The 15,293-nt window shown below is 41.7% G+C and overlaps 3 protein-coding genes across 8 annotated transcripts; all 3 read right to left on the reverse strand.

The window, feature by feature from the left end:
* Nucleotides 1–1,582: 1,582 nt before the first annotated feature.
* Nucleotides 1,583–6,610, reverse strand: LOC122008899. 2 transcript variants are annotated; one of them, XM_042564805.1, is made up of 4 exons: nucleotides 6,158–6,610; nucleotides 5,835–6,001; nucleotides 4,812–5,133; nucleotides 1,583–2,242 (listed from the first exon to the last, which is right to left on the reverse strand). In XM_042564805.1, the coding sequence occupies exons 1-4, from the start codon at nucleotides 6,254–6,256 to the stop codon at nucleotides 2,207–2,209; spliced, it is 624 nt and encodes a 207-aa protein (XP_042420739.1). In that variant the 5' UTR covers nucleotides 6,257–6,610; the 3' UTR covers nucleotides 1,583–2,206. The 2 variants fall into 2 exon arrangements, with proteins under 2 accessions (XP_042420739.1, XP_042420738.1); XM_042564804.1 differs by having other exon boundaries at nucleotides 1,584–2,242; nucleotides 5,808–6,001.
* Nucleotides 6,611–6,758: 148 nt separating this feature from the next.
* Nucleotides 6,759–7,620, reverse strand: LOC122008898 (ethylene-responsive transcription factor CRF2-like). Its single transcript, XM_042564803.1, has one exon. It carries the CDS (start codon nucleotides 7,618–7,620, stop codon nucleotides 6,937–6,939), a length of 684 nt encoding a protein of 227 aa, XP_042420737.1. The 3' UTR covers nucleotides 6,759–6,936.
* A 1,220-nt stretch (nucleotides 7,621–8,840) lies between these two features.
* On the reverse strand, nucleotides 8,841–14,054 carry LOC122008902 (G-type lectin S-receptor-like serine/threonine-protein kinase At5g24080). Of its 5 annotated transcripts, none has more exons than XM_042564811.1 (7): nucleotides 13,873–14,054; nucleotides 13,514–13,620; nucleotides 11,437–11,525; nucleotides 10,150–11,363; nucleotides 9,881–10,061; nucleotides 9,340–9,787; nucleotides 8,841–9,271 (listed from the first exon to the last, which is right to left on the reverse strand). In XM_042564811.1, exons 4-7 carry the CDS (start codon nucleotides 11,237–11,239, stop codon nucleotides 8,924–8,926), a joined length of 2,067 nt encoding a protein of 688 aa, XP_042420745.1. In that variant the 5' UTR covers nucleotides 11,240–11,363; nucleotides 11,437–11,525; nucleotides 13,514–13,620; nucleotides 13,873–14,054; the 3' UTR covers nucleotides 8,841–8,923. The 5 variants fall into 5 exon arrangements, with proteins under 5 accessions (XP_042420745.1, XP_042420742.1, XP_042420741.1 ...); XM_042564808.1 differs by having other exon boundaries at nucleotides 11,437–11,841; nucleotides 13,391–13,620; XM_042564807.1 differs by having other exon boundaries at nucleotides 11,437–11,841; nucleotides 13,514–14,054.
* Between the last annotated feature and the right edge of the window lie 1,239 nt (nucleotides 14,055–15,293).

Below are 15,293 nucleotides of genomic sequence, written 5' to 3' on the forward strand. Positions count from 1 at the left end.
ATAGTCTCACGTTGTCCGGGATTACGTGGGGCCAGACCCTGCGATCCAGGAAACTTCGCGTGCCGTCCTCAGTCAAAGGCGGCTGGGATTACTTCACAAACCATGGGCAAAGTGATGGAGGCCAGGCGCCGCCCTCCATCACTGTAATTCAATGCAGTCTGAGGTAAGAAAATACAAAACTGGTTCTCAGCAATTTTTTTTTTTTTTTTTTGAATTATTTTGTACCTTTCTCTACTTACTATCTCATAACTTCTTCCGTTGTTTGGAAAAAGTTGTCCCCCACTCTGTCGTTCGTCAGATGCTCCGCATGAGGCATGTCTAGATAGACATATTTAGAATCGTATATCGGGACTTATCTAACGATGGGACGTGGAAGATCAGGTCCATTGAACGTGGAGAAAAATCAGAAAATGGTGGATAAATAACTAAATACGGGCGGCGAAAAGTAGATGGCTCGACTAGACGGAATGTTGCCGTTCCGTTTCCTTTCCGAAACATTCCGTTACATTTTGAAAAGTCATCGTTTCCTGTCCCGCCGGTGCATTGCATCCGGACACTGTCTTTGTCACGGGCTCGTTGATTCTCGCTGCGGGTCTCTTTCTTGGTCAGCAAGGAACTCCTCCCCAGCGGCCGAGCGATTCGGCGGGTCCGGAGGCAGCTGGTGTGTTTTGTCTTGCGTTGAAAAGATAGAGAAGTCGTGGGAATCAGGGTGCGATCAAAGCGGAGCGCCGCGGTGGCATAGAAAAAAAAACAAGCACGGGGGGTCGAGACGGTTCGCTTGACTCGTTCTTCGGTATGGCGCATGCCCAATTGTGGCTCTCCCAGAAGGCTAAGTTACTAGGTAATGTCACATCGGCTGAGGTGGAAGGGCAATCTGCGTGAGTCAGTGGTTATCTAGTTTTAGAATATTATGCGGTCCAGGGATACTACTTTAAAAAAGTAATAAATGTTTAGAGATGGAAAAATAAATTAATATAATTATTTTTAAAAAAATTGTTGAATGAACTTTCAATAATTAAAGATATTGTTAGCTTGGTTTGATGTTTTTTATGTTTTTAAATTTGATTCAAATTTAATTAGCTTAGTTTATTTAGATGTTACTGTCCTATCAATTTAAATTTATTTGATTGTCTAAAATTTAATATTTTAATTAATTATTGAATTGGATAATATAATTCGTTCATTTTGAAATTTTTATTTATTATATTATATTAATAATTTTTTAATTTAAGATATCTAGATTTTCGAATCGATTAATTTTGAGATAATCGATTTGATTTCATAGAAATTTTTCATCGTTTATCAAGTTTATTGATGAATATGATTTATAAATTTTATTCATGAATAATTTATAATAAGTGGTAAAAATGATTTGCTCATCCCAATATCTCTCAACATTAGTTCCATAGAAAGATAAAGAGCGAGAGGAATTTTAAAGGATTAATAAATATTAATGAATATATGTATTTTAGTTTATTTATTTAATTAATATTTATATATATTACACCAACACAAATAAATTTTTATTAAACCGAACATTTTAGATTGCCCAGGAATGTTTGATTCGTTGACAACTTCAAACAGATGATTTGTTTTGGCATTATTAAATGTTCAGTTTGGTTTACAATCTTTTTATTAGGATTTAGATTCAGCTCAACTTAATACGAAGGGAATGATTACCCTGATGAAGGTTTATGGTTTGTCATTCAAAGAGTTGACATTGAGTAGTAATATTTGCTAAAAACTCTGATGGGTTGATCTATAATTTGCTTCTATTTACAATGGCTTGAATCCCTGGAGCAGTGCTCCATAATTGGATCTAAACTCCAACCAGTCCCAAAAGATATAACGAAGACAGCCCACCAAGATATGCCACTGATAAATCCGATCAAGGCATCTCCTCTGGTGGTTTCTTTTTTCCCAAAATGATCTCGAGCACCTTGGCATGTGTTTCCGACATTAGTGTTTGAGCTTTATGCTCGGTAACCTCATCTGGACCTAAGAACATGTGCTTTCGGCTATTGATAAGGGGATCCAAGGGACGAACTGTTCTCAGAGAGAAGTGGCAACGGAATCCGTAATTTGCAAGAGCTGGCTGCATTCTATGAAGATAACCATCATGCCAAAATCAAGGATCAGACAACGACGTAGTTGAGCAATAAGACGACGAAGGCGGATTCTGGGCAACATTTGGTGACACTACAAATCATTGCAATTGCAGTTTTCTCGAATCATTATCAACCTGCAAAGAAGTAATGGAGTCATAATCAAATACCATCAGGAAAATAGCAACAAAAAAAATATATAGTTTAAACATTTAAACAGATGATAGTGTTCCAATTAGAGATTGGTAGACTAAAGTAGAAAGTTGTTATTTACTTGATTTATTTGGTGGGTATTACATCTGTTCAATTTGTAGATCAAATTGATACTTTAAAAACCCATCATTTGCAATTTAACAGCTTCAGAGATCATGTGTAGCACTCTTAAAGGAAACCAAACTTGGATCAGAACCCAATACATCATACTATTCATAGTAATAAGTGCATTATAGCTTCTTTTTTCCCTTGAAGAGAGAGAGAGATATAAAGAGGTCAAGAATCTGGTGCAAGCTAAGGAGTCTCTATATTGTCTTCTTTGAACATACATGGGGAACTCGCCTGAAGCTAAGAGATGTCTTAATTAGTTATAATGTTCAAGTTAACATCAGATGTGTTCAGAAGATCTGATGCTTAGACAGTCATCATTAGCATCTCTGAATAAGATTTGCAGAGATCAAAGAATTCCCAGCATTTATAAAGAATGTGTGCATTTTCAAAGGATATTGCGCTTCAAATGGGTTTACATTTCTTGCAGCATGATTAGCTGAAAAACAAACTGCTGCACTATTATTATTGTTTATTTGATGTAAACCATGACTTATGACTGCACAAGAAAGGATTTGACCATAAATATAATCATCAACATCTGGTAGTTTATATTATAAAGATTTATAGCAAGATAATACATGTAATTGGAAAGTAAGGTGGCTCTTACCAACCAAGGAAAGATGCAAAATAAGTTTTTTTTAAAATGTTTAGGATATTGACATTTGCCCTATGGCGAGAATACTATGTGTTCGTCGAGACACATTGTGCTTATATGATCAGATTATGGAATTGGAGCTCGTCGTGCTTGAGACAGAACATAAGTTGCAGAGACTCTAGGCCACTTTACACAAGCTAGCATGAGTCTACACTATCAGATGGAGTTTGATATCCATAGAAAAGGTGGGATGTGATGGTTATGAAGGGCTGGGTAAAAATTATTAAGAAAAATGAGCATGATGTGCTTACAAAGTTCACTAAAGCATAGCAAAATTAGCTTGCAACTCTATGCCACAACAATGGATTCCTGAGGCAAGTCATGGTTTCAAGAGCTGGTCCTCTGTCCCTATAAACCATCAAAGACTACCGTTTTTTCCATCGATCGCCTCACTAAGCTTAGGACAAATTTCACTCCATAGGAACACTTATTTAAGCAAAAATTGAAATTCCACCAACTTAAAAACCGTAATTCTCCATTGTACTTGGTATTAATAAAAAGATAGAATACTTGTATAGATTGGATTAGGCAGATTAATTCATACTGATGTAAGGCCTTCTAATGTCTATAGATAGAATTCTCCCTAACTATTTTTGCAAGGGATTATTACTTCACCAATGTCCAAGTTTATCACTAGATACCAAGTTACCAATGGGTCATCTCCTGTCTGCTGAAGTTTCCCCGTGATTTTCCCAGGAGCATTATTCATACAGCAGAGATCTTTCTTGACCACCATCATGCTAGTCTCAAAGTGAATCAAATTCCTAAGACTGACATTCCTAAGAACATTGTTTTCAATTCCTCTAGGCATTTATTACCTATCATATTATATCTGTTTCCTATTGAAAACAACACTATCCATCATTGCCAAGATGCCTCCATTAAAGTTATTACTAAGTAGAAAAGTCTACCTAAATTCTTGTGTTAACGCTGACGTTGTCAGATTTTCTAAATCATTTACTGCATGTTTATCTAAGTGTCTTAAATTGGATGCACATTCTAATTTCTACATATTTTACCTATAGTGCTTGAGTGGTGCATTGAAGCACCTTGGCATACATCTATCATTAACATCACATTCTTCATTCATTCATTCTTGGCTCATTCATATATATAAAAATAATCATCACATTCAAGCATCAAGTTGTAAGCTTAACTTGAAAAGTTTTCACATTGGCTAAAATTTTCCTTGCATATAATTTACCATCTCAAATATTTGGGCAAGATCCTTTCACAATAGTATTATGGTTAATTGTGTGATGTCCCCATAGGTATAGTCGAGTTGGTACTTGGATGACAGAGTTGTTTCATTGGCCAAGGGTCGATTCTAGCGGGGTTCATTTCCTTGCGGATGCCCACCTAGAAGGCCGCTGGGTACCAAGATTTACCTCCCTTCATCTCGCTATGAGGTCGGCGATAAGGGGCACTCGGGGTGAGCGAAATCACATTTTTTACTTCATGGTTAATTGTGTAACTATTTGTCCAACAAGCTTAACATATTTGGAAATGGCCCAATCAATACTTGTATGTCTTGGAAATTAAAGTCAAATTATGTCCAGTGCATATTTTGTATCATGGCATTTCATCAAGGCAGGCTGTTTAGTGTTGATAAAGGCCTATTGTGAGATAAAGAAGAGCAGAAGTGGAATAGAATGAATCAACCAGGCTGTTTAGTGTTGATTTAGTTACACATGACAGCTTTCAAGTTGAAAAGGTGCAGATCATACCTCAGGCATGTGTTGCGTTTCTTGAATATCTTCAAAAAGGGAGGAGAAATAGGCTGGATCATAAATGGAACCTCCCAAAATCTCATCAGCAGTGGAGGCCTGCCTAGCTACTTCATTTGTTGGACGATTCACAAAGCTATCTCTAACATTATAATCTGCACGGTATACGTTGCTATCCACTGTCGAAACCCCCAATCTGTACATTTGAACCCATAAAAATGAGGACAAAAACCTCACTGAAAAGCCAAAGATTTCCATCAACAATGCAAGTCTGATTGAGAAGACAAATAGTGGCCCAAATTTCTGATCAGGATCGAAATTCCTATAAAATACAACATTACATGAAAGAAATAGTGAACCTCCATAACATGATAAAACATGTGAGGTAATAAAGACTTCAGGTAAATCAATTGACAATCTAATATTTCAGTCCCCACTAATACAATTGGAAGTTAATAATAACTCCACATGTAATCATGAGCAACCAAGAATACTAATGTACTGTTTAAAACAAATCCATGCACAAGCAATAAGTACAGTCGGAGATACTTGCTGATCAAGAAATTATAATACAATATAAACAATTCAAGAAATGAACATGGCATGTGGGAATAAGTTTCCTTTCTTGACAATTTGGGTCCTTTGTCCAATGGAAGCACTCGAGAAACAATTTGACTGCACATCAAAGTAGTTACCTACCTTTTATTGACCTTACTTGATCCTCTCCCTGTATTTTGCTTACTCTCAAGGTTCAATAGTAAAGATGGTTTTACCCCTAATGAACTCAACTAGTATTTTTCATGTTACAATTCAACATTTCACTTTAAAAATTAGTCTCTAAAAACGACTAAAGATACACTAGGCTTGACTTGGTCATGCAACACATAGTCCAATACATCTTCTTGCAATCAACAAATAATGCAATCTTCATCAAATCACACAATCAACACATCTAAGGTCAAGCATGCATGTTGAATAGCTTCATTAGGCTCTCACCAGGTAGTGTGCGAGAAAAATACGAACCAAGCAATGTCAAGCACGATAGAGAAGAAGAGAAGCACTGCATAAGTCCTTCCCAGGCTCTGGCTACTGCTCTCAATTGCAACGAGCGCAAAGAGCGCCACCGCCAGATTGATCAGCAAAACTCCATTGAATAACGCGCCAAGCGATCCCAACATAGCACAGCCGATCTAGTATAACAAAATGTGCATAAAAATGTCTTACATCATCCCTTCCAACCCCATTCCGAAAACACTCCCTCGCACATCGACTCTAAGAATGCTACAGAAACACTAAGCCAGTCCTAACTAAAGAAGGGAGCGATAAAGAACAGGTAGACGGCTTACCTGGATGTAGATGAGAGCGACGGCGACGGATTGCAGGCGATCGTAGTCCCGCAGCCAGGATCGAACTCTTGATTCGAGGTACGAAGAAGACCAGCGCATGGTTTAAACAAATCTCGCGGATCGCGAGGGTTGAAAGATTGAATCGAACAGCGAAAGAGAAGATGGCGGAGGAAGAGTAGAAATGAAGGATTTACCCGAGAAAGTCGAGCGAGTCGGCTCTCCTCGCTTTTTGAATTCCTTCAGGCTCGTCGGCGGTGGCCGAATTACATGCTCGATGGATCGGAGTCATCGGACCATTAGGTATCTACTTACGGGGACCAGGGATCATAATTCCGGGAAATTGCAATTTAGCCCTCGCAATTTGCCATTTAAATTCAATCCGACCCGAGTACTACAACGCATATTTTTATTTTTTTATTATAATTTCCTTTTTTAAAATATAAATTTGGTATTTTAAATATTAACATCTGACACCTTTTACTTCCATCCGTCACGGTTAAAACAGAATACTATCCGACCCAAACTTAAATGGGCCAGCCTTCTAGGCCCAATTAGAACTGTATTTACTTTATGTTATAGTTGCTTTAAGGGAAATTTGGTATGTACCCAAATCACACCGTGCATTTTAAATTATTAAATTACACAACAGTTTCCCTACAACAAAACATAGGCCCAAGCCTTCTCCGATACAATTTGAGATCGTGTTTTTTGGAAGTTTTAAACCGGTTTTTGCATCGACATAATCTAATCCGTTATGGTAGATAATTAACGGGGTATTATTAAAGTACGGTAGGGGGCGGTTCGATGGGGAATAGATCGCCGATCTCCCCGAAGCAATCGTCTCCCTGAGACGTCGACGATCCCAACGCCAAATCCCACGACGCCGAAGATCCCACGGGGAAACTCGGATCCGGCATCCCGAAATCCCAGATTTCGGTGTACGGTGGCACGCCTCCAAACGATGGGCAGGAGGAGATAACCCGGAGGACGGAGGTTGGAGATGAGAGCGCGTGCGACTCGGAGCCGGCGGACAGGTGCGTGGGGTTGATTTCCCGAGATGTGGCGGTAGGGGCGGCGGAGCGCCGGGAGGAGGATGGGGAAGAGGACGACGAAGAGAAGTTGGTGGCGGCGCCGGGACCGCGTAGCTGGATAGCGGCGTCGTCGTAGACCAGGGCGGCTTCCTCGGCGGTGTCGAAGGTACCTAGCCACACGCGCACGCCCCTTGACGCGTCGCGGATCTCCGCTGCATACTTCCCCCACGGCCGCCGCCGCACGCCCCTGAACTTAGTGCTCCCTGCCGGCGACGCCGCCTTCTCCCGTGGCTTGACGGCGGGCTTTGTCCGGTTCAGCAGTCGACACACCCCGCTGCGCCCAGGAAGGAAGCAGCGCTCTTCATCGTCTGAGGAGCAGTCGGTGACATCTGGGTCGTTCCAAAAGATGCGCAAGGAGCGAGCTTTCGCCATGGCCTGTCAACCTCAGGGGCTATCTAATCCTTTGCTCCCGTAAAGGAGGAACCTTGACGAGATTGGACAGCCCACGAAACAGGAGCACCAACCCGGCAGCGAGACCAAGTCCTTTCCAGACCAGAGCGACAGAGATAGGCGAGAACACAGACACTAGCACCGTAGCACGAGCTAGAGAGAGATAGAAGATGCTACGGATGCGCACTGAGCACCGCTAATGGCGTAGGGAGGTGCGGTGAGAGCAGAGCCGTAGCGCAACATCCTTGTGCTCTGCTACTAATGGCTGTCCATTTCCATACGAGGCCCAAAAATTTATGTCCACAAAAGCAGAGAGCAAGACGAGGGAACAAATTGCACGAAGCCACCTCTTCCCCTTTCGTGTCGTGCGACAGCGGCCGGAAGAGCCTGTTCCATGTTCGGCTCCGAGATCTACAGGAGATAAGCACAGTGTGTTCCGACGTGTCCGGCCAACACTGGAAGCTCCGTTGTATGCTGTTTGGAACAGGAAAGCCTGATCTTCCTCGCCGGACGCGTGGCGGGCAAGAAGCCCGGCGGCAGGGGTTAATTCGATCCTACCTGTACAGGTACTGTCCCAATCTCTCACAATGAGATGATGGAGCCCACACTTAAGTAGTGGATCCCACCATCTCATTGTGAGAGGTTGGGACAGTACCTGTATAGATAGGGTGAAATTTACCGGCGGCAGGGCGACACTTCGTCCGGTTCTCGGGGTTCGCGGATCCACGTGGCCGTGGCAGCGTGGATTCACGTGACGGTGGGGTCGACGGCAGGAAGAAGCTGCTGCGCCACCGCGCCGCGGTTGGGGCGCCGAAATAAAGAATGCGGTCAAATCCTTGGGCACGGTGATGGGCAGCTCTGCCCTGTAAAAGCCCTCACTGACCGCGGGTAGTTTTAACTGGTAGACAAATTTAAAAAGTTAAGGGTGCTTTTGATTTGTACTGTTTTTATTTTTATTTTTTGAAAAATATGTATTTTTTAAAAACAGAAAATAATTTTTTATCATTCTTTATTTTTTCTAGAAACTGATAATCAATTTTTTAAAAAATACACACGGAAAATATAAACCAAACATTATTTTTCAGAAAACGTACATTTTTCAGAAAATAAAAATAGAAAACGTGCATACCAAACCTCCCCTAAGATTCCGATCGGCATTCACTGTGCAAATCCTCTCAAGTAACTGCGATGAGTCAGTGACATCTATGAGCTCCTGAACGAGAGGCATTTCTTTCTGATTTTCAATGATCATTCATCTACAAGAACTGTAATCGATCATATTTTGCTATCTAGGCGACATAGTAGAGTGGCTACAAGTAGCCTTCGATGATCTATAGCTCGCCATGGCCGAGGAAGACGAAGGCAAATCGAAGAAGTATCTCCCCTTCATCGTTCTGTAAACACTGTGCAGACCTTCCTCTTGAAACTCCTGCACTGCCTGAGGCATCGGCGGCTCGTTGATGGACACTGAGCCTTCCAACATCCGCACCACCTCCCCCATGGAAGGCCTCACCACTGCCTCTTCTTGGATGCACCAAAACGCCACATGGAGAGCCCTCACCGCCTCCTCTTCCTCCACGTTCCTCTTCAGCCTCCTGTCGACGGCATTGCTCGCCGTTCCATTCACCATCTCCTGTAAAATTCAGCTCGATCCATGTTTCACTTCGAACAGAGTCTGAAGCGAGCTTTTAGTGATCGCACCTTGAAAGCCCATGCAGGGTAGAAGAACTCCTTCTCGTCCAAGGAAGAATCGAGGTTCCTTCGTCCTCCGACAATCTCCAGCAGCAGCATCCCGTAGCTGTAGACGTCGACCTTGACGGTGACCGGGCGGTTGCTGACCCACTCCGGCGCCAAGTAACCCCTCGTGCCCCTCACCATGGTCACCACCTGCGAGTGCTGCCTGCTCATCAGCTTCGCCAGGCCAAAGTCCGAGACTTTGGGGCAGAAGTCCTCGTCCAGCAGAATGTTCTCCGGCTTGATGTCGCAGTGAATGATCCGGTTCCTGCACTGCTCGTGGAAGTAGGCGATCCCTTGAGCGATCGCCGTCGCTATGTTAAAGCGAGTTCGCCAGTCCAAAACCCTGTCTTCCCCTGAACGAAAGATCCACTTGTCCAGTGATCCTCTACTCATGTATTCATACACTAACAGCCTAATCAATGTGAACAAAAAGCATGAATGAACAAACAACACTTCTAGTTTTAGTTCTTAAGAGGAGTGATCAGTGCGGTGAAGGATCGGTCACCTGTGCGATTGCTCTGAGCAGAATCCACAGAGGCTGACCAAGTTCATGTGGTGCATGGAGCCGATGGTGGTGACCTCTGCTATGAACTCCCTTTCTCCTTGAGGCAGCAGCCTGTCTAGTTTCTTGACTGCCACCATCGTCCCGTCTCTCAGCGTTCCCTTGTACACGCTGCCAAATCCTCCTGGTCTCGCATCGAACAAGCACGATCGATTGAGAGAAGAATTGTGTTTTTGGCTTGATCGGGATTGATGATTAAGAAGGTAAGATACCTGTTCCGATCAATTGGGAGAAGTTTGAGGTAGCAATCTGCAGTTCATGGTAGCTAAAGCACGCCGGAGCTCCCGGCAGCGACACGCATCGCCGCATCGCCTTCTGCTTCCTCTTCCTTCGCGCGCAGTAGAAAAGCAGCGCGCTCAGGAGCGCAACTAGAGCGCCGAAGCAGATCAGCAACGGCAGCAGCACGCTGGCGCTCGGTGAGCCTGAACTCGATTCGCCCGTCGCCGACTCGTTTCCGGCGAGGACCTTCACGTACAGTGTCGAGCTCGGGTCCTGCATCCCGCCGAAGTCCACCCAGCGCAGCGTCCAGCACCACGACTTCGCGTTCTCCGGCGAGGGCCCGTACACCGCCGCCACGCACTCGCAGTTGTCGGAGCAATGCCGGGAGCACTCCGTGCCGTTGACGTCGCCGCTGTAATTCGAGATCGTGGACTTGCCGGGGAAGTAGTAATTGGTTTGCGGCATGGTTTGCATCTTGATTTGCCCGCCGTTTCTTCCGCTGCAGTTCACCGGCTTCAGCGGCGTGCAGCTGAAGGTGTTGTTGCTGGAGTCAAGGTTGCAGATGCCACTGCCACAAATTCCGGCGGCGGTGCATGGGTTCGACACGGCGGTCCACTCCACCGCCCAGTTCTTGTTCGCTTCCAAGCGGTAGAGCCGCAGATTCCCGTCGTTTCCCAGCGTGATCCTGCGCAGAAACGTGGACTGCGTGTCGTTCTTGTGGATATACATCGTGCCAGCGGAGGAAGCGCCGTAGCTAACGCCGAAGTTCCCGGAGGAGTCCAAGACGGCGACAACCTCGCCGGTGGCGTTTGATATCTGTGGGCTAGACCAGTAGGAATAGTTGGAGTTGGACGTCGGCGAGACGTAGGCAAGGGCAAGGCTGAGGGAGGTTCTCTGCTGAAGCATTTGGAGGGCATAGTGCCCGGAGGAGGACGTGGCGGAGGTGAGCGCGAGGTCCACCGTCAGTTTTTGCCCTGGGAGGAGAGTATCAGAGGGGTAGGAGAAGCTATGCCACACGGCGGCGGCCGTCCGGCCCGTGACGTTGCCGCCGGCGCATAGTAGGAAGTCGCCGGAGTCCGACATTACGCCGAAGCTGGGATTCAACTGGGAAGTGTTGGAAGTCCACAGAACGGCGTTACCGTCTCTGAGCACGAGTTCGCCGGAGTTTTCCAGTCGCACCACCGCGTCTCTTCGCGCCGGAAAACCTCTGCATCAATCGGAACGACAAGAAAGATGAAAAACTAAGAATCGGTGGCACAAGATCGAAACAAGAAATCCACCTATTCGGCGACCAAACAATGGTCGGATGATCCGGAAGGCCATAATACCAAATCGCCAACAGAAATTGATCGCGAACGCTTGCTGAATCCTGCGCGAACCCAAACGCGAAGATCTCATTCTCAGAAACCCACGATTCATTGCCGCCGGCGGAAAGCTCGGAGCCAACCGGTATGCGATATTCCAAACAGCAAACTCCAGAAAGAAACAAGAAGAAGAGCAATGCAAGGGAAGAGAACAGAGACGCCATTGACCATGCAGCGAGAGCACAGAGTGATCCCGCTTTAAATTGGTTTGGGATTGCGATCTCCATTAGGTCACCAACCAAGTTCTTCATTTTTCAATTGTGTTGAAATGGATGAACTGGTCGGCTGAGTGATCGCGAACGATGATCCATGTGTCGGAAACTGGGTAGGACAGGTAGAGATCTATTTAAGATTGGAGATAATTAAGTGATTAAATCGATAAGGTTGGAAATAAAGCCGATGATTGATCAGGTTACGAAGAACAATGCGTGGTGTGGCGAGTAATTAAGGGGCGAAGACTTTAAAACAGAGCAATAATTGAGGCTAATCACAAGCTTTTGAGCTGACTCAAAAATATTTCATTCCTATTTTAAATTATCAAATTCAAATGGAACTAGGGCACTTAGTTAAATTTATGTGTATTTAAATTTATTTGATAAGATATTATGTAGATGTTATAGAACTTTCAATTAAATTTTATTTAATTATTTATTAATTATTAAACTTGATAATTTAAATTTATTTTTTTAAAAAAATATTTATTTATTTAATATATTAATAAAAATTTTATTAATAAACATGATTTCAAATATTATTAATAATAATTATTTTTTATTAACATTAACGAATTAAATATATATGTATTCAAATTAATATTTATTTTATTCATACAACTTAAAAGCCAGAACTGAATTTTATTTTTTTACACAATTTTAATTTACAAACGTTCAAATTAAGCCTTCATTCTTAGAATAGAATGAACAAGTTTGATTTCTAAAAAAACATCTATGCATTCGTTGATTTCTTTATTCTTTGATTTTCAACAAAGTAGTACACTTTTTGAAAAATTAAAGAATTCAATATTTAAATATCATGTTCAATGTACATGCTTTATATTCATATATTATTATGTTTTTTTGGTTAAATAGCACATTTATCTTTAATAGTCCAAACATATTTTCTTGGCCAGATGAGCATTGTTTAGTAGAAATTTTAGCTTTATATTTTCCGTATTATCTTATGCTTAGAATAAAGAAAAAAAATTGCATTAAATGATTATTCTGAAAAAATTTATCAGTTTGACATTTTATCATTATAGTCAATACCACTGTAAGCACTAATTTTGTTTCTTAATACACAACTAATCTATAAAATAAAATTATAATTAAGATTTAGAAACTAAATAAGACGAATTATTAATAAAACGAAGTTTTTAGATATGAAAACTTTAATTTATAAAGTTTAATTGGTTTAATAAATTTAAAAAATTTCATTTTAAGAAGACTTAGTTTATGAAATCATAATTCAATTTACTAAATCGTTTTTTTTTTTTTTGCAATAAATTTCATGAAGATTCTAGTTATCATTGCAGTCTCATAAATCGTCTTAAATATACGAAAAACATTTCCGTCTTCCTTATCGGGACTCCAATGAGAGAAATGGAGACCGCCATCGCTGAGCGAGGAGACGTGCAAATTTCGCACAGTTTTTGAACTCGGTAGGCATTTTAAAGCTTTGACAATGAGCCTTCAAGCCTTCGATTTGTGCTTCTGCTAAGAAAGGTGGCGTTTTGAAATAAAGATAGGCGGAAGGAATCCGAGAAATTGTAAGATTCACAAATTTTTCAGGAATCAGATTACAACGAAGATTGAAAACCGGAATTGAATTGAAATAAAGCATGCAAAGATTGAGAGATGGAGAAAGATCAAACCTTTTTGACTAAGGAAGATGTGTGAAGACAAGAGGGACGATTTGTTTGTGCGGCGAGCTACTGGTGAAACACCTTCATGGAAAAAAAAAGAAGAAGAAGAAGAAGAAGACGCTAGCAGCGAACCTGTCATGGACTGATGTCGATCTCCTCTGAATCCGTTAAGCACCTTCAACAACCCTCATCTGCAATTAGTGTAGGTCTTCTTCCCTTGTAATACGGTTCTCCCTCATCTGCGATTCAGAAAACATATGCAAATCGTAGAATTCCAAATATATCCAAATGAATGCGATGTAATCACAATGTTCTCAATAAGGCATATAAAATCCACGGAAAACCAAATAAAACGATGGCACATTACAAATCGGATACGAAAACCAGATTCAAAAAAACTAATCATAAAACAAACAGGGAAACCAGAGAGAAGGCTCAGCAAGAACGTAGTGATTAGTATTGCACAAATCATGCGCAGAGAGCGTCTTAACGAGTGTGAATTTCTTCATCATGGCCTCCTCCTACACTGGGAAAACTGATCTGTGAGCAAAACATTACAACCAAAATCACAGAAAGGACCAGAAAAGGGAAAGGATGAGGAACGCCATCGCCGCTCCGCTTGGGAGCCGAAGGAGCTCGCCTCCCAATCTCAATATATTGTTCAAACCCTAGCTCATCGATCTCGCTAATGGGCTTTAAATGGGCTCAAACTCAGAATTAGTCTTTGAAGGTTTTTTATGGGAAATTTTACATGTCTATCATAATTATTTATGAATAAATTAAAAAATAGATTTAAAAATAGAGAAAATGGGAGAAAAGTTTCTAAATACACTTTCAATTTTCCATACAGTCATATCCCCCCCCCCTTTTAAAAAAAAAAAAAAAAAAAAAAAAAAAACTTTATTTCCATTTCATACCTATAAAAATTTATTTACTTCAACTCTCTTATACAAATATCATTACATAATTATCTCTCATATTCTTATAAAAATTTCAAAAAATAAATATAATTACTCTTAAATTTAACACTTTAAAATAGAATCAAGTATATTTTCTATCAAATTGAGCATAATTTTTTTCCGCTTAATATAATTTTCTTAAATTCAGCACCATTAAAAGAAAAAATCTAGTATATTTTTCATCTGAGCATTATTTAAAAAAAAATCTATTATATTTTTTATCCAATTAAGGTGGAAAAAGAGTCATGATCAATTTGATACAAAATATAATAGATTTTAGTTTAATGTGGTGAATTTAAGAGGAAATATACTCATTTTTGGATCTTTTATATTTGGTCATCTGTGGGAACGCAGCCTGTATCTAAGACATGAAGATAGAAGACACTAGACAACTCATGACGGTGACACTACAAAGGAGGAATTAGATATATTGATATAAGTCCGAGCGGCAAAAATGATAGAGCAACAATAACAACAGGCATTGGCCGAGCGTCAGATACATGAGCCCACGGCATCAGCAGCAGGGCAGTAGGTCGTATATAGAGACCGAGCGAAATATATATCCGTTCGGGGGCAGAATAAGAAGTTGACCGGCACATACGAGGACCTGCTCAATGCGTTGATCCTCCTTTCATTGTGCGTTATTCCACACTCCTTCAAAGGAACAGGGCCGAGCGGATAGAGAACCAAGATCATCCTCGGGTCGCGCCCCTATCCGTGATGGACAAAAGGAAAAGGTACCCTGGGTCGATGATTCGCCCGAACGGATCAACGAGCAATTCTCTCAAGGGATTTTGACGATACGTTGCAGCGACACTATACCCCATTGACAATCGAGGAATACAATGGGATGATTGATCCAAGGATCATCTGACTAGATTCGACAACACAGCCGCACTCCATCAGTACACCGATGAAGTGAAATGTCGAGTCTTTCTCACCATCCTCTCCGG

The sequence above is a fragment of the Zingiber officinale genome, chromosome 8A (genome assembly GCF_018446385.1).
Source record: "Zingiber officinale cultivar Zhangliang chromosome 8A, Zo_v1.1, whole genome shotgun sequence".
NCBI classification, from domain to species: Eukaryota; Viridiplantae; Streptophyta; class Magnoliopsida; order Zingiberales; family Zingiberaceae; genus Zingiber; species Zingiber officinale.